Consider the following 17,192-nt stretch of genomic DNA (forward strand, 5'->3'; position numbering starts at 1 on the left):
TAAATACTCTGCAGCGTGATGTTACGAGTACTTTGCACGATCCTTGATACCCTCGCTAAGACTGCTGCTGTTCTTTCTTCTCCCGGGTCAATGCACTGTATTCCACGTCGTCACGGAATTGCCAGCTATGATAGATGATTTATTACTATGTGAGAGCCCGCGTCCGTCTACTGCATAATCATGCCGCCGTTGGCAGACACGACCTGGCCAGTGCACCACGCCGAGTCAGGCAGCGTCAGCATGCCCACGATGCCGGCAATTTCGGCAGGGTACGCCGGACGGCCGCCGCCCGAAAGAGGCTCGCGCGCGGCCGCGACAACGTCATCGGCATCCACGCCGGCACGCGGCCGCATGAGTGGCGCGCGGTCAATCCAGCCCTTGATGTCGTTGAGGAACTCTTGCGTGTTGGATGCGTACATGGGGCCGGCCACGGGGCCCGGGTTGATGGAGTTGACCGTCGCGTGCTCAGACAGTTCGCGCGCCCACGTGCGCGTCATTGCCTCGAGGGCCGCCTTGGAGCCGCCGTACACAGACTGGCCAATGAACCCGGCCGTCGATGACACAGACGACAGGTTGACGATGCGTCCCGAGCGCGTGCCGGCAGCGGGCAAGAACGGCTTGGCAGCCTGCACGAGGCGCAGTGGGCCCAGCACGTTGACGCGGTAGGTCTCGTTAAAGTCGGCGACCTTGACGTCCTCGATGCGGTCGTTGCGCGCAATGCCGGCGTTGTTGATCAGGATGTCGATCTGGAACGGCGTCGGCGTTCCGTCAGCCGCATCGGGAGCAAAAAAGGCCTTGGCGAGGGCGACGATGCCCGCCGCACCGCCGCCTGCAGCCGGCTCGCCAGGCTCGCCGCCGACGTCGGCCTGCACACAGAGAATTCGGACGCCATGGGCAGTGGCCAGCTCGGAACCAAGAGTCTCCGCAAGGACCTTGGACGACGCCGACGTGTAGTTGAGGACAAGGTTACAGCCCTTGGCAGCCAGGTTGCGGGCAATAGCCTCACCGATGCCTGCGTGAAGGGTGAAGTGTCAGTTTCGGTGCATGAATGCTAGAAGTCCGTGATCATCAAATAAGGGGGAGGGGTTTCAAAGGCATGATCGCATTCTCACCTCGTGATGCACCAGTAATGATGGCCAGCTTGCCAGCCAATGGTGGTTGGTAGGCCGCCATTGCTTTGAGTGTGGGGAGCCGGAGAGGGGGGGAGTATTGGAGAGTTGGGAGAGTATGGGAGACTACAAGCTCGAGAGGCTCTGGGCTGTGTTGAGTTGGCAGAAGTACACCAAAAAATGGAGAGACTGTTAAACAAAGGGGAATTTTCTCACAGTGTTTAAAAAAGGAGACGGGACAGGGACTGACGAGCTCTTGTATGGAAAGCGCGAGCCGCCAACGTCACCCGGTCACGACGCGGGACTGCTAACAAATGCGCCCGCAGTCGGCCTGATCGTGATGAGGGCCAGGCCAGTCTGGGCAGGTGGATGCACCCGACCCCAAACCCCAAACCCCGCGCCAGTGTCACTGGTGCTTACCAGAGGTTGCGCGACTCGCTCTTTCTTAGCCCGGAATTACAGCGAGGCGACCGAGGGAAATCGAGAGCAGACAATACAGGGCAAAAGTGGAGACCGCCGCCAAATCTATTCCCCATCAATCCATTCGCACGAAATCCTCCCCGACGGCCGCTAATTAGGTTCTGCGACTTCGACTTCCACCACGATCTCACCGACGACCGACATCGACAACTGCCTACGGTTTCCATCACAGACGACACCTCCATATCGACCCCTCCCTCTGCTGCACACACAAATACGCACACAATGGATATTCGACTCCTGCAGGCGTCGGATCTGCCCCTGATCCAGCATGCCAACCTCGAGAACCTGCCCGAAAATTACTTCCTCAAATACTACCTTTACCATGCCATGACCTGGCCCCAGCTCAGCTACGTCGCCGTCGACGTCAGCCGGCCTGCCAAGAGCGCCTACGACCATCCCAAGATCGTCGGCTACGTCCTCGCCAAGATGGAGGAGGAGCCCACCGACGGCGTCCAGCACGGCCACATCACCTCGCTCAGCGTCATGCGCACGCACCGCCGCCTGGGCATCGCCGAGAAGCTGATGCGACAGGCCCAGCTGGCCATGGTCGAGACCTTTGGCGCGCAGTATGTGAGCCTGCACGTGCGCGTGTCCAACCGCGCCGCCATCCACCTGTACTGCGACACGCTGGGCTTCCGCAACGAAAAGACCGAGGCCAAGTACTACGCAGACGGCGAGGACGCCTTCAGCATGCGTCTCGAGCTGAGCGCCATCCGCGAGCAGATCGCGGGCGGCAAGGACCGGACCGACGAGGAGGCACAGGACGAGGGCGAGCCCGTGGGCGACGTCGGCTCGACAGAAACAGTGGCAGCGGCCAAGGCGGACGCAGCCGCATCAAAACAGGCCGACAAGAAGGTCAAGGTCAAGGTGGGCCGCGGCCTGGGCGTGGGCGAACTGGTCGAGCGCGTGGAGGCCAAGTCGTCGTAGGGGACGAGCCCATGGATGTGGACGTGGATGCCGACATTGAATTGGCGCAGCGTTTTGTGATTGTGGGGCGCCGCGAGGCGTTTGCTTCAAAGTGTACGGAGTACTACGAGAACAGGATTAGACAAAAGCAATATCAAACATGACTTGGTTTAACTTTGTGGAACGACGAAATTGCATTTACATGGTTGAGAATATCCAAAACGGAAATGAAATCGGTCCTACTATGCTAATGCCTCTCCTTCTTTTCTAGTTCGCGGGCATACGTCTGGTCTGCATCGATGCGGAGCAGCTCAACGTGCTGTGCCAGCATCTCCAGTTCGTTCGCCAGCTGCTCGGTCTCGCGCCGCTGCACCTGTACTTTGGGATCCTCCTCGCCACGCTCGCCCCGTGCATTGATCATCCGTTGCAGACTCTGTTGCATCTCGGCAAGCTCCGCCTGTTTCTCTGCCATGGTCTGCTCGGCCTCCTCGGCCGCACGATACTTTTGCGCGGCCGTGGACACAGTCGCGGGCGAGGCGTTGTCCGAATACCGTGGTGCTGGCGGGCCACCAGCACTGGGGCTTGCTGCTGGGGCTTCGGGCTCTGCTTCAGGTTCTGCACTCCAACCGAAACCACGGCTCCGGCCAAATCCGCCGAAACTGCTGCCACCACCACGGCCAGCACCCGGGCCGCCCCATCCACCGCCACCGCCACGACCAAACCCGCCTCCACCACGACCAAACCCGCCTCCACCACGGCCAAACACGTTGCCTAGTAAAGGCGCGACAGCCCCACCAAGACCGCCACCGAGACCAGCACCTCGATTGCCAAAGCGAGCTGCCATAGCGTCACCAATTTGCTGTGCAATGCGGGCAGGGTTGGGGCCAGGAGGGCCTCGCTGGAATGGTATTCCAGGGACACCTGGAACGCTGTGACTATTATATACGCCCGGGATCTGTGTGCCGGCAGCATAGTATGGCTCGTTGTCTCCATGCGCATCGTAGTGTCGGTCGTAGCGGTGACCATGCGGGTCGTGCGTATGGTGGTGCGGCTGGTGGTGACGGCCACGGCGGCCATTGTGGCTATGGCGGCCATGGTGGTTATGGCCGCCATGGTGGCTGTGAGGAGCATGTTCTGCGGAGCCGGTTGTTTGCGTCCCATATCCGCCGCCGACAGCTGGGATCGTTGTCACAGGCACTGGACCGTTGCCGCTCCGGCGATCCTGCCGTCGACCCTCTTTGCGTATCTGCTTCTCCTTTCGCCGCTCCTGCTTATGCAGCCGCCGCAACTGTCGACGCTCCTGTCTGCCCTGGCGCTTCGCCTGGCGCCGCTCATGCTTGCGCTGTCTCCGCATATGCTTGCGGGCCCGGCGCTGTTGGCGGTACACATGCTTTTGGCGACGCTTCAGCTCTTTCCATTGTTTCATCATGTTCTTGACTTCGACACGGAGTGCAGCTGCCTCGGCCGGTTTACTGACAGCTCGCACCGGCCCAGACGCTAGACCCGGCATTGAGGGGCCGGGGTAGGCGGGTGGTGCTCCCCGTTCGTCGACGGACCGGATGCCTTCGTTAGCCGCCTTTACGTCATCACGGGTAATCGGCTGGTCTGGGTGATTGAGCCACTGCTGTAGGTAGGCGTGAGCTGCAGGCAATTGGCGGTCGTCGAGCTTGTTGTAAGGCGGCAGAGAGCCGACCGAGGCGGCGGACTCACTCGAAGAAGAGCCTGAGTCGGACGACGAGCTTGACTGGGAAGACTCGGACGAGGAGGAGGAGGAGGAGGACGACGTCGTTGACGAGATCGATAATCGACGGCCGGGTGGAGGGACGACATTTGCCGCTGCTACACCACCGTACTTTGCATCAACAGACATACCACGAGAGCCTGGGACACCAAGACCAACATGGATACCCGGTGGTGGTGGCGGCGGCGGAGGTGCCGCTGGGATAATGGTGCGGTTGCCGTAGCTGATGCCGCGCTCGTCAAACACAAGACCGCCAATCCGCAGGCCCGTGCGGTCGGCCACAAACCGGTTGTTACCAAAGACAACACGGTCCCCATCCACCGTCATGCCAGCAAATGAGAGTGCGCCTGGGCGGGGGCCATCTGCTGGTACTTGTGAAGCTGCCGAGGGAGTGATTGGCGTCCTCATAGTGTTTGGCCGAGACGAGTCACTGGCAGCCAAGGATGCAGCGGCGGCCGTGTCCACCGGCGACGGAGCCCATGGCTGTGCTGGGATCTGATGGTCGTGGCGGGCACCGCTCAGGTCGTCACGTAGGCGCACGATGACACCACGGGGACCAAAGAATCCATCGTTCCACTGCCGCAACGACGCGGCGACCTCGAGCTGCTGCTGGCGGGAGAGGGCTGAAGACACGGACGGACTTGTCGAGGTTGAATGCGGTTGATCGTTTGCTTCCGTGTCGATGAGCTGGATGCCTTCCGTTGCGCTGTCACGCTGTGTCCGCAGCCATTCCAGATGGGCCGTCGACGGCGAGTTGCCATCTTCTTCAGCGCGCAGCTTACGGTCAATCACAGCATTGTTGTGGGCCTCTGTGACTTTCCCAGACAGGTGGCTATGCGGCAGCAGATAGCTCACAAACGTCGACCAGTCGTCGGCGCGCACATCGCGCTGCAGAAGCTGGATAGCGGGGAAGGGAAGGTCGGTTGGTGATGTATTTGCTGCAATGGCCAGTGGCAGATCGTAGACAATGTACTGGCGTTCGGCATGGGTATCATCAAACGAATCAGTTCCAGGCGAAGGTGGTGGAGCCGGCCGTGTGGCAAAGTAGGCAGCGGCCGATGCAGCCGATGTGGCAATATCAGGACCCAACTCAAGTCCGCCGCCAGGGCTGGCGCTGGCATCAACCGCGACCGTGTTCGGTTGTTGAAGTTCGCGTGTCGTAATGGAGGGTGGAGGTGATACAGGCGGTGTGTAGACGATCAGCTCGTCATCAGGAGACGATGTCGTCGTGGACGGCGCTGCGGTAGAACTTCTAGCGGTTGAGTGGCTGTCCGCAGTCTGGGAGTAAATGTCCGTCTCCGAATATGGTGGAGGCGGCGCGTCTTCGTGTGAGGCCATATCTGCTGTGGCCTCGGAGGCGAGACGTACTGATGGTTGAAGTTGTGTATATGCTATGCTCGACGGTATTACGAATCCATCAACATAATAACAACCAAGTAAAGTAAAGCTAATGTATGCAAGAACTAGACAAAATAGAAGGGAGAAACGAGGAAGAGTGATCGTAGGATCACGAGGAAGAAGATGACGCGGGGTGGTAGGACGTATATATCACCAGATCGAGGTTGGCATTAGGGAGACGACGACGACAGCTAGCATGGTAAGAGCAGGCCTGATGCACAAGCGTTGAGCGTAAGGTGGTTGAGGAGCTGGCTTTCATCAGGACGACAGGGCAAGCTGCGACGGACCATATTGCTCGTGTTCTTGGCCTTTCTGGCGCCTCCCACTGTGTCGACTCTAAATCGACGACAGGCTCGGGTCAACATTCCTTCCTGTTTTACGGTTGCCTTCTTTCAATTCTTTCCTCTTTCGGACCTGGCACCCTTCCCAGTTTCGTATTGTCGCATCAGGAAAGTGCGCCAGCATGGAGGGAGCTAGCCCTAAACTAGCGGACAGACCTACCCCTCAATGCCCTGAAAGGCCGTTTGGAGGTTGCCTAAAGTGACGCGGCATTCGTCGATGTTGTGGAAGTGTTTAGAAACCTTTCACCAACCTGTCATATTCTGCAGTTCCCTTCCAAAGGGCAACGGGCAGCTGCCAGTGTGAAAATGATTTCCCAACGTTGGGTAATTTGGATGAGGCCTCATGTGCGGCTCCTCCGTGCCTGATTGTCCAAGATGGCTGGTATTATTGGCTGCAATCGCGCTGCCTGCCACAGGGCTGACCGCCTATGACGTGGACCGTAGATATGGGATTTGACTTCCCATTTTGGATCTGCATTACGGAGGATGTCGTACTTTTTCGCAACGCTTGATGTATTTGGAGGCTTGGATTCTGCCTCTCTTGTTTATTTTCCTTGTCCTTATCTGTATCCTCTCGCTAAATATCAAACCGAGACTAATGGGCTAACAATAAACACCGGTCTTTTTATCACTGCATTGGCTCATTGTTTGTACAGCTCCAGCTCCTCGCTCTTGTAGTGATCAGCGATCACGCTCTCGAGGTAGTCTTTTGTATGCGGGCCACTGGTTTATTAGCAACACGTATCAACAAGGAAGACAACAAAAGACAAAGATGCATCGGCCACTCACAGGTTGGTCACGTAGATGTCAATCAGGTTCGCCGGCAAGAACTCGGTTACCGCCGTCTCGATCGCAAGCCCACCATCGCCCACAAGGCTGCCGTCAGCAAATCGTGCGAGCTGGCCAGGCTCACCCCACTCGACAAAGGCATCCGGGTTCGTCAGCGACTCCGGCGACAGCTTGTACACGCCGCCCACCACCAGCACCGTACGGCGCTGCGCCCGTGCAGCCCGTGCAAGACGTAGACTGCCTGCGCCCGCCAAGATGCCACCGTTAGCGGCAATTGCTCGTGCATCGATTACAACGCGGTTGGCACGGGACATGTACGCCGAGACAGCTGTGCTGCTGAGGTGGACAATCGGGCATTTGGCCGCGCCGAGTCGCTTGTACAGGGAGCTGGTGCTAGGCGTCGGTGGCGCGGTGGCGCCCACCAAGTACAGGGTATACCGCCGCCGCGCAGCCGCCTTTATCAAAAACTTTTCGATAGTCCGCGAAGGCTCAGCATAAACCATCACCGTGTCGCCTGGCCGGATCTGGCCCTCGGCAAAACCGGCAATCTGGTCGTCTGCCTGGCCGATCTCGTCCTTGATCTCTTCAATACCATCCAGAATCTCGTCGCGCAGCGCGGCTGTGCGACTGCTTTCTCCCTTTCCCCCATGTGTAGGACCTCCCGGCACGGGTGTCGAAGCCCCCGATCCTGCCGAGCTCACCTCGCCGCTGGCCGTAACAGACGCTGGCTCCACAGCCGACAACAGGTTGAACATGGACTGGTACGGACCTGTCACAATCAAGGATGGTTGCCGTGTCGTGCGCGCAAGTGCTGTGTAGGAAGGCGATGCAACTAGGCTCGGTACCTGCCCGGGCTGTACTGAGTCGGCCCGCAGGTCGGATATGCTACCGGACATGCTGCCGGCTACGCTCGGATCCTCGCCATTCTCGGTCCGATCTGCCTCAACCTCGTCGTGAATCAGACCCAGTACCCGCCGTACAATGTTGCCAATGACCAGCTCCTGCGGTTGTGCGTCCACTAGCTTGCGTCCCGCCTGGCACACACGATCCAACAGCTGGTTGATGTTGGCCCACTTGGCCTTGGACACCACAAGCGACATCACATGTGCCGTCACCAGCGCGCACGACTCGGGTCCGCGGATCTGGCGACGCTTTAGGAGACTGCACGCCTGTTCAATGGCCGCCTCAAGGTGCAGCTTGGCATGGAGGAAGGAGTCGAGGGTTGGCGCGTAACCATGTTGTGTGGGCGCCATTGCAAGGACTGCGAAACGCCCACTTAGTCAGTTTTTCGATATGTAGCTTGTGTGTCGAGTTTGTCCTTTGGATTGTCGTTGTGGATGTTCTGTCGTCCTGTTTGTGTTGTTCCGTACGGATGCTCGAAACTTCAAAAATGAGTCAAAATGCTCCGTTTTGGCGGGGCTGCCAGACAGTGTGTCGCGACCCCAAACACACTATAATACGACCTACAGGCATTGTAAAAGCCCACGTAGCTTACTACGCCGTATTCGAAAGGGCCATGCTTAGTCACGTAGTCCAATTCTTATCGTGTCCGATAAAGCGGTTTCTGATAAGAGATAAGCTGCTATGCCCCTCATAATTTTTAACTAATTTGTGCGGAGACAGGAAAGAGCGACTGAATGCACGCAGCTGGAGCTTCGTTGCGGCGCGTCTTACTGACAGAGCAAAAAGAAGTGCAATGCGCCGCGCAATAATAGATAGGGAAAGAGCCATAGGTCGGTGAAACGTCCAAATTATTGAAGCTAGAGACAGTAATTAAATGTGACAATTTGAAAAATATAATGGAATGCCGTGAACAGCGTGCCCTAAAGACGGTCCCCTTCTTTGAATAAGGTATCATACGTCCGCTGCAGCATTTGCTTGCCTGCCCCCTCTCTGGTAGGGTATGTCCCTATTCGTAATCATATATGCAGTCTCGCTCTTGTAGTATGTTAAGTCAGATACTGCGTCTCGCTCCTTCCCCTAACAGAAGGCTACGATTGGTTACCATGCTCGCGCCATGTCTCGCTGCCAGGGCTGTTCTTCGTGCGCTGGGGTAAGCTTTTGGTGTGCTGTAGCATACATAATATACCGTATTCCACAGACCCAATCAGCGACTGCTTTTGATTTTCCTCGTGTTTGTTTCCCCCTTTATATTTTCTCGATTTATTCAAATCGAGGCTTCCATTCCTTCCTTCCTTTTTATTCTTTTTTCTTGCATTTGGTTACCCTCTTACCTTCCCCCTCCATTTGATCTCGTCACGAAAGGATTATCCCCCTCCTTCCATATATTCCCAAGCTGCCTCGTTTCCCTACACATATTCTTCAATACCAATTCCGTACCCATCTTGACTTTCGTTCTTTTCTCCACCATGAGTCTCCTCGAGGTGATACAGCGTATCGTTGGGCCATGGCTCATGCTAGCTGACTCCGCGTACTACCTGCCCGTCACCATCGTGGGCCTCGTTCGATCGGGTAATTGGTCAACCCTTTTCAACTGGAGCAAATTCCAGTCGGCCTGGTTTGGTCGCTTCTGGGGCTACATGGGACCGCAAGTGCGGAAGGGTGTCGAGCCTATTGTCGTTCCCCTCCTCAAGGGGCGCTTCAGCCACGGTCGCAAGCTCAACGACGGCGAGGAGATATCCACCGCGCCTCTGCCTGTGAGCGGGACCGTCATTGAGGTCGGCCCCGGCTCTGGCATGTGGGTTTCAGTCTTCAAGGAGATTGGCATCACCACCCAGGCGACTGCCGAAGGCGCTGTTCGCCAGAGGAAGGGCATTGCATCCACATCCGCTACGGTGAGCACATCGGGGGGCGTCACAAAGATTTACGGTGTCGAGCCGAATGCGGGCGTGCATGATGCGCTGCGCCAGCGCGTACATGACGCCGGCTTGGAGGATGTCTATGAGATTGTGCCTGTCGGGATCCAGGATGTCGCCGCCATCTCGGACGCCATCACGACCAACAGCGTCGATTGCGTCGTCACAATTTTGTGCCTTTGCGGCATTCCGTCGCCACGGGAAAACATCCGCGCCCTGTACGACTACCTCAAGCCTGGCGGCCGCATGTACGTCTTTGAGCACGTCTGCAACCGCAAGCACTGGTCCATCTACCTGTACCAGAAATGGATCAACCTGTTCTGGCCGATTATGGTTGGCGGCTGCGAGCTCCAGCGCGATACCGGCCGCTACTTGCGCGACGCTGGTCCTTGGACGAATGTCGATTTGTCGCCACTTTCCGGCGAATTGTGGTTCCAATCAGTCCCTCACGTTGTTGGTGTCTTGACAAAGTAAGTGCGAGTGGACGAAATTGCGAATCGGCGTCCACGATCCTAGCGTGCCTCAAGACGACATCCTATGACACCCGACGACGCACGAAACTGTACCCACATCCCGAATGCACAGATATGCTTTTGATATTTCGCTATCCTTTTGTTCTCGTTCCTGCTATGTTTTCAGCTTTGTATTCCTTTTTGTCCACTCTCTTTCATAAATGCACATTTCTTCTTGTGCACTGCTACATCGATTTAGTTTTGTGTCAAGTCACAGAACCTATTGTTGCTCTCGTTTCATTTTCCCTTTTTTTTTTGGATGTTTTTCTGTCTCGCTTTTATGTACTACAAACTATAGTCTGTCCTTTCAAATATGACTGTATTCATTCTTTTGGTACATCTGGCCGGTATCGATAAGTCTAGAAGCGAGCAGTGACTGCAGGGGGCTTGTTGTTGAAGATGTTGTCAATCTCCTCCAAAATTTCCGGCGTAAGTTTCTTGTACACAGCCACCGCCTTCACGTTCTCGTAAACCTGTGCAGGACCACTCGCGCCCGTAATCGCCGAGCTCACGTTGAGGTTTGCTAGCACCCAGGCGAGGGCCAGGATGCTCGTCTTGGTCTCGAGCCGTTCAGCAATGGGCTCCAGTTTGTTGACGTTGGCGATAATGGCATCCCACTGCTCCTTGCCTGTGCGCTTCCAGTAGCCCTTGACAAAGTCGATCTTCTCGTTGGCAAAGCGCGAGTCGTCCGGAATGCCGTTCTTGTATTTGCCCGACAGGATACCCTGCTTCATGGGCGAGAAGACAGTCAGGCCCAGGCCCGTTTCGCGGTATAGATGCGCAAACTCTTGCTCGACCTTGGTGCGGTCAATAATATTGTATGCTGGCTGTTCCATCAGTGGACCGACAAGGCCCAGCTTGTCGGCGTACCGCCAGGCCTGCGCAATCTCATCGGCGTTCCATTCGGACGTGCCCCAGTACAAGACCTTGCCGGTGTCGATCAGGTGGTTAAAAGCACGGACGGTTTCCTCCATCGGCGTCTGACGGTCGGGTCGGTGGGCATAGACGAGGTCAACGTAGTCCAGCTGAAGGCGCTCCAGCGATTGATTTATGCCTTCAATGATGTGCTTGCGCGAGAGGCCGACGTTATTGGTACGGTTGCTGCCGAAGGCACCTCCCCAGTAGATCTTTGTGGAAATGACCAGGTCGTTACGCTTCCAGCCGAACTTGCGAATGGCTTCGCCCATCACCACCTCGGACTCGCCCTCAGAGTAGGCCTGATGACTGTTAGATGCGTATACCAAGGGACAAAAATCTTAAGGAAAGCGAATCTTACCTCAGCACTGTCAAAAAAGTTGACACCACAATCGTAAGCGGCCTTCATGCACGCAAAAGTGCCCTCTACAAAGAGAGAGAGTCAGCAAGAAATCATACCAGACAGCATGCACCTCTACCCCCGCGCCTGTCACAGAAACCGCCACATCTCCTAAAATGTCAGCAATAGCACACCTTTGTCCACGTGGCCACCGTAAGTCAGCCAGCCGCCCAGCGAAATGGCCGAGACCTTGAGGCCGGACCGGCCCAGAAAGCGGTACTCCATCTCTGGAAGGCCCTCGGGTTTGGTAGCCATTTTGTAAGCCTTTGGTTGGAGAGATAGGTAACTGAAAATTAAGTGACTCGATTGAACAGATGAGTGTACGTTGTACGAATGTACGTATGAAGGTGATGGAAATCGTGCGTTTAAAGTTGCGGGGGTTGTCCAAGCTCTTCAATGAGGGGCAGAAGCAGGCTTTATGGGATTTCGCCTTGCCGTGTTCCGTTCACTATCTCCAAACTCCATGGCCATGGCCGCCTTGCCTGGGTGCTTTGGTTCAGTTTGGGAAGGCCGTCCCGCCAAAATAGTGCCGGGGCCGGGGCCGTACTGGCGTTGTTGGTCCTCTTGCTCACAAATCAAACAAGAAAAGTGGCCAAAGTAACGAGCGAAAAGCAAAAGGTGGGGACATGAGGAAAGAGCGATCCGTGGGAGTGAAGCGGGGGCGAGAGATCAGAAGCAATGGGAACCAACTGGTTAATATCAAGCGGCACAAAGTACAAGAAGAGCAGCAAAAACAGGCAGGGAGAGGATCAAATGGAGAGGGACGGAAAAAGCGGGCCATTGAGGTTTCGAATCTCTCGGCAGCCACTTCCGGCGAAAAACAAGAGAGTAGGGAAAAGGACAGCACGTGGTGAAACGGATCACGACGAGCGCAAATGGTCTCTTACAGCGGATGGGCTGCCTAATACGGAAGTAACAACAAACAGCGTGCAACCCAACCCGTGAACAGAGACGCGCACTATCAAAAACATTTTCTCCGTCAGGAACGCACAACTAGAATCGTTGTCAATAGAATGGTATTTCCAATTAGGTGCCCTGAATCTGTAGATGATGTTCCGCCCTGTTCTCATTGCACCATCCGTCAATGTCTACGAACCCTTCCTTCCTGATTTGGATGTTTGTCCATAGCATTCAGCAGAGGCAGTCACGACCGGCGGGCTCCTTCCCTTCCTGTGCAGTATACGCAAAACTCTCGTTGGTGCCTTCCGTTTTGTATAATTCGGCGTAAAAATATGCTGGTAACTTGTCTTCTCGCGTTTTGAGAATCTTTTCCTTCCAAACTCTTCTTCAATTTGCATCTCAATAGGGTTTCCGGATAGCGTCTTGTGCTTTGCTGAACAGATTTGCACAAACTACACGCCACCTAGAAAGGGTATTTCGCCGTTTGGTCGTTCCATATCTTCTTGTTTGCTTTTTGTTTTCTCTTTCACTGATTTTGCAAGTTGCAATACATATTGACAAATGTACTGACGTCCATCAAGCAGCAGAATCCATACAATGTCGTGGAACAACGCTCCCGACGGCGGCCCTGCCACTGAAGGCTACGGCGGCGGTGGTGGATTTGACGGCTTCAGCAACGATGCCAGAAACTACGGTGGTGATACTGGATTCGGTGGAGGCGACTTCGGTGACAGCGGCGGTGGTGACCGTGCCTGCTTCAACTGCGGTCAGCCGGGCCACAACAAGGTGGACTGCCCTGTTCCCCGCCAGTTCTCTGGCGAGTGTAATAGTTGCGGAAAAGAGGGCCATATGTCTAAGGACTGCCCTGATGCCGGCCCCATGGTCTGCCGCCGCTGCAAGAAGGCGGGCCACATGGCTCGTGAGTGCAGCATGCCCATGGTCTGTCCTCGCTGCGGTGAGGGCCACCATGTGTCCGAATGCTCCATGCCCATGATTTGCCGCGTTTGCAGCGAGGAAGGCCATTTGGCCAAAGACTGCCCATCTGCTCCGCCCCGTGTCTGCAACAACTGCCAGGAGGAGGGTAAGCCTATTCCAAAATACGTGCATGTTGTCCTGTCCACTCAGTAACGCGTCTGCTGATCAACTTGTACATCCACCAGGCCACGAAACAAAGGACTGCAAGTCTCCTCGCAAAATCATCCGCGACGACGTTCCCGAAGAGGCCCCCGATAAGGCCCTTGAAATGATCCGCGCGGCTGCGACCGAAAAGGACCTCGATGATGTCAAGGCAGCCTTCCTGATGTACGTCAAGGCCTGTCCCGATGTGACGTACGTTGAGATGGAACAGATGTTTCGCAACGAGAACATTGGCGTCTACCTGATTGGTGTTGAGCGCAGTGACCTGTCAGTCACCCTCACGAACATGGATCTTCAGGGCAACCTTGATCGCAAGTACACCGTCACGTTCCGCTTCCAGGACAAGCCTTCGCGCCCCCGTGAGAAGTCTATCTGGCCTGCCAATGCTGAGGAGAACTTGGCCCGCTTGGTCAATGGTGGTGAACCCGTTGCCCGTGGCATCCCGCTGTGCATGAACTGCCGCGAGCTCGGCCATACTTCGCGCGGCTGTCCCAATGAGCGCATGGAAAACACCGAGCACGCCTCTGTTGCTTGTCAGAACTGTGGCAGCGAGGGTCATCGTCTGCGTGATTGTAAGCAAAGCCGCCTTCCTTCTTCACAACCACGTCGACGATTCACCCAAAGCAGCACTAACACACATCTAGGCAAGGCTCCTCGTGTCGACAAGTTTGCTTGCCGTAATTGTGGCCAAAGCGGCCACACCTCCAAGGAGTGTAAGTTTCCAGCCAATCGGTCTCGTCTCTTCCATCGCGAGCATCATCAGCGAAACTAACTTCTGTTTTCTCACTCTTACCGCAGGCACCGAGCCCCGTTCCGCCGAGGGCGTGGAGTGCCGCAAATGTAGCGAAAGTATGCGATCACACTTCCCTTGGGTGTTGGATGTATTTCATTTCGAGCCGACAGCTAACAAAGGTCAAGCCGGCCACTTCTCGCGTGATTGCACCCGGGGCGGCGGTGGTGGCGGCTGCCGCAACTGTGGTCAAGAAGGCCACATGGCCCGCGACTGTACGGAACCACGCAAGATTATGTGCCGCAACTGTGACCAGGAGGGTCATACGTCTCGCGATTGTCCGGAGCCCCTCAACATGGAGAAGATGCAGTGCCGCAACTGCGACGAGTATGGCCATATGTCCAAGGACTGCCCCCATCCTCGCAACAGTATGTCAACCTGTCCCTTTTTTGTTTTGAAAGTCTGGTTTGCCCTTGCGATACTAACAGCGAACACTGTAACACAGTGGAACGTGTTCGCTGCTCCAACTGCAACGAAATGGGTCACTTCCAGTCCAAGTGCCCGGGGATCAACAACGGCGGGAATGGCGGTTTCGATAACGGCTTCGGCGGCGGGAATGACTTTGGCTCGACCGCAGATGTCGGCCAGAGTGGTGGCGGCGGCGGCGGTTGGTAAAGGCCATGGCTACCCAAGAAATCTGCCCTTGCATCCCGTCCTTCATTGCGGTGGACGATGGCGACGACGATTGTAACGAGTGAAAGAACAGGAGATATTGAAATGCCAGTACTGTGGCACAGATCAATGGCAACCGACGTCCGCGAGGAAGACGTGTGGAAAGGATGATGTTTTTCAGAGAAATGTAACAATACCTCAATAGAGGTTGTATGTACGAAATACTCATATGTACTAAATACCTACTTCTTGTTACGCTTAAGCTGCCACATAGATGTTCCTCTACATATGTTGCCTATTCCTTAGTTGCGCACCACGCGGGTCAACGAACAGCCAACGGCGACCGAACAGCACTTCCCTGAGGTTTAGGTGGCGGAATACGTTTAGGGGACAAGAGTGGGGTTGGTTGCTAAGCCACGCCATGTTGAACCACTAAAACGGGGCCAAAAGGCACCCAAACAGCGCATTGCTTGTGCCCTGTTCCTGTTGTGCCTGGATTTGATCTTATCTTGATTGTACGACATAGTGTTGTCCCTATTTTTGGACCGTTTCCTTTCAACACCTCTCTGCACGATCGTTTCGGCTCCCGACCCTTCTTCAGCCCTTCTTCAGGCTACGTCCTGGGAGTGACCATTCCTTTCTATCTTGCTTCTCCTACCAATCAATCCGCTCTCGAATGTTGACCTGACGACCACCTATCAGCTCTCCAATCGATCCCCGAGGCCTCATTTGGGACCCCTTTTCAGAATATCCAAGATGGCATTAACCGCTTCTCCGGCGACGGCGTCCTCGCTACAAGCTAACAGCAACGGCGTAACGGCAAGAGTCAAGGCCGCTGCTGTGCCGAGAGATACAGAGTCAAATGGCACGGCCAATGGCGAGTCCAACGATGCCTCCGCTCCTACCAACACGATTGAAGCGCAAGCGAAATATCGCGACTTTTTCTGGACATACACCGAAGAGCCGCACCGCTCACGGCGACTCGCCATCATCAAGGCACATCCAGAGGTCACCAAGTTGTGCGGTCCCGAGCCTCTGACCAAATACCTTGTTGTTGGTGTGGTGTCCTTGCAGGTTGGTCTTGGTATTGCCCTTGCCAAAGCGGGCTACGGCTTCTTCTCATGGCCGTTCTGGGCCGTTGCGTACGTCTTTGGTGCAACGGCCAACCAGAACCTGTTCCTGGCCATCCACGAGATCTCTCACAACCTTGCTTTCCGCTCGCCATTGGCCAACCGCCTACTCGCGATCGTGGCCAACCTCCCGATCGGCATCCCCTACAGCGCGTCCTTCCGCCCCTACCACCTGACGCACCACAAGTCGCTCGGCGTTGACGGCCTCGACACGGACTTGCCGACCGCTGCTGAGGCTTTCGTTCTCGACTCGATCCTTGGCAAGGCCTTTTTCTGCACCTTCCAAATCTTCTTCTATGCCCTTCGTCCTATGGCGGTCATGCGCATTCCCTTCACTAAAATCCACGCTCTGAACGTCGCAGCTCAGGCCATCTTTGACTACGTCCTTGTCAAGTCCTTTGGCATGCAGCCGCTCCTCTACCTCCTTCTGTCGTCGTTCCTCGCCGGGTCGCTGCACCCGCTGGCCGGCCACTTCATTGCCGAGCACTATGTCTACGACACCGTCACGCCGGAAGCCAGTGACCCGTCCAACGGGATCCCCATCCCTGAGACCTACAGCTACTACGGGCCTTTGAACATTTTCGCGTACAATGTCGGCTATCACAATGAGCATCACGACTTCCCCGCGGTGCCATGGACGCGGCTGGAGCGGCTGCGGGCCATGGCGCCCGACTTCTACGACAACCTGCCTCACCATGTCAGCTGGACGTACGTGATTTGGCGTTTCATCTGGGACGACACTGTCGGGCTGCGGTGCCGTGTGAAGCGCAAGACGGGTGGCCGACTGGTGGGCGGTGCCAAGATTGCGGAGTGGACAGAGACCGAGGTACAGGCGTAAATGGATCGAAGGCAACAAAAAGGATATTTGGCCGCCTTTGTGGAATTCTTAGATACAGTGTGGTATTGATTATTAAAAGTATGAGTGAAACGATACGGCGGCCGAGAACACGTTAGCATTGTTAACCAAAAGCGACAATAAGTATATATTAATAGAAATCGATTTGTGTCCACTGTAATACAGATCTATATTTACAAATCTTTTTACTATACCGTTGAACTGGAAACAACGAGGAAGACTTAAATAGTGTAACTATTTAGAAACGACTTCCTTCTTTGGGGTTTTTATCTAATTTTATCTAATTTTATCTAATTTTATTTATTTACAAAAATGGTGCCAATTATTTCAACTTTTATTAAGAAATAGCATAAAATA

The 17,192-nt window shown here is 55.5% G+C and overlaps 8 protein-coding genes across 8 annotated transcripts; 4 read left to right on the top strand and 4 right to left on the bottom strand.

Annotated features, from left to right (window-relative positions):
• Window positions 1–167: 167 nt before the first annotated feature.
• Window positions 168–1,173, bottom strand: SPBR_05159 (uncharacterized protein; the record flags this gene model as incomplete). The annotated part of the gene is made up of 2 exons (XM_040763436.1): window positions 168–1,012; window positions 1,113–1,173. 2 exons carry the CDS (start codon window positions 1,171–1,173, stop codon window positions 168–170), a joined length of 906 nt encoding a protein of 301 aa, XP_040615965.1.
• A 641-nt stretch (window positions 1,174–1,814) lies between these two features.
• SPBR_05294 (peptide alpha-N-acetyltransferase) lies at window positions 1,815–2,519 on the top strand (the record flags this gene model as incomplete). Its single annotated transcript, XM_040763571.1, has 1 exon — window positions 1,815–2,519. The coding sequence occupies one exon, from the start codon at window positions 1,815–1,817 to the stop codon at window positions 2,517–2,519; it is 705 nt and encodes a 234-aa protein (XP_040615966.1).
• A 226-nt stretch (window positions 2,520–2,745) lies between these two features.
• SPBR_04657 (uncharacterized protein) lies at window positions 2,746–5,577 on the bottom strand (the record flags this gene model as incomplete). Its single annotated transcript, XM_040762934.1, has 1 exon — window positions 2,746–5,577. The coding sequence occupies one exon, from the start codon at window positions 5,575–5,577 to the stop codon at window positions 2,746–2,748; it is 2,832 nt and encodes a 943-aa protein (XP_040615967.1).
• A 1,042-nt stretch (window positions 5,578–6,619) lies between these two features.
• Window positions 6,620–8,020, bottom strand: SPBR_04993 (translation initiation factor eIF-2B subunit beta; the record flags this gene model as incomplete). The annotated part of the gene is made up of 2 exons (XM_040763270.1): window positions 6,620–6,701; window positions 6,768–8,020. 2 exons carry the CDS (start codon window positions 8,018–8,020, stop codon window positions 6,620–6,622), a joined length of 1,335 nt encoding a protein of 444 aa, XP_040615968.1.
• A 1,116-nt stretch (window positions 8,021–9,136) lies between these two features.
• Window positions 9,137–10,057, top strand: SPBR_05203 (uncharacterized protein; the record flags this gene model as incomplete). The annotated part of the gene is made up of 1 exon (XM_040763480.1): window positions 9,137–10,057. The coding sequence occupies one exon, from the start codon at window positions 9,137–9,139 to the stop codon at window positions 10,055–10,057; it is 921 nt and encodes a 306-aa protein (XP_040615969.1).
• Window positions 10,058–10,454: 397 nt separating this feature from the next.
• Window positions 10,455–11,665, bottom strand: SPBR_05061 (uncharacterized protein; the record flags this gene model as incomplete). Its single annotated transcript, XM_040763338.1, has 3 exons — window positions 10,455–11,312; window positions 11,372–11,436; window positions 11,545–11,665. The coding sequence occupies 3 exons, from the start codon at window positions 11,663–11,665 to the stop codon at window positions 10,455–10,457; spliced, it is 1,044 nt and encodes a 347-aa protein (XP_040615970.1).
• Window positions 11,666–12,907: 1,242 nt separating this feature from the next.
• On the top strand, window positions 12,908–14,852 carry SPBR_04807 (zinc knuckle transcription factor (CnjB); the record flags this gene model as incomplete). The annotated part of the gene is made up of 6 exons (XM_040763084.1): window positions 12,908–13,391; window positions 13,471–14,019; window positions 14,092–14,160; window positions 14,246–14,296; window positions 14,366–14,605; window positions 14,683–14,852. 6 exons carry the CDS (start codon window positions 12,908–12,910, stop codon window positions 14,850–14,852), a joined length of 1,563 nt encoding a protein of 520 aa, XP_040615971.1.
• A 753-nt stretch (window positions 14,853–15,605) lies between these two features.
• Window positions 15,606–16,817, top strand: SPBR_05058 (sphingolipid delta-4 desaturase; the record flags this gene model as incomplete). Its single annotated transcript, XM_040763335.1, has 1 exon — window positions 15,606–16,817. The coding sequence occupies one exon, from the start codon at window positions 15,606–15,608 to the stop codon at window positions 16,815–16,817; it is 1,212 nt and encodes a 403-aa protein (XP_040615972.1).
• Window positions 16,818–17,192: the final 375 nt, after the last annotated feature.

This window comes from Sporothrix brasiliensis, assembly GCF_000820605.1.
Source record: "Sporothrix brasiliensis 5110 chromosome Unknown Cont21, whole genome shotgun sequence".
Taxonomy (NCBI): Eukaryota; Fungi; Ascomycota; class Sordariomycetes; order Ophiostomatales; family Ophiostomataceae; genus Sporothrix; species Sporothrix brasiliensis.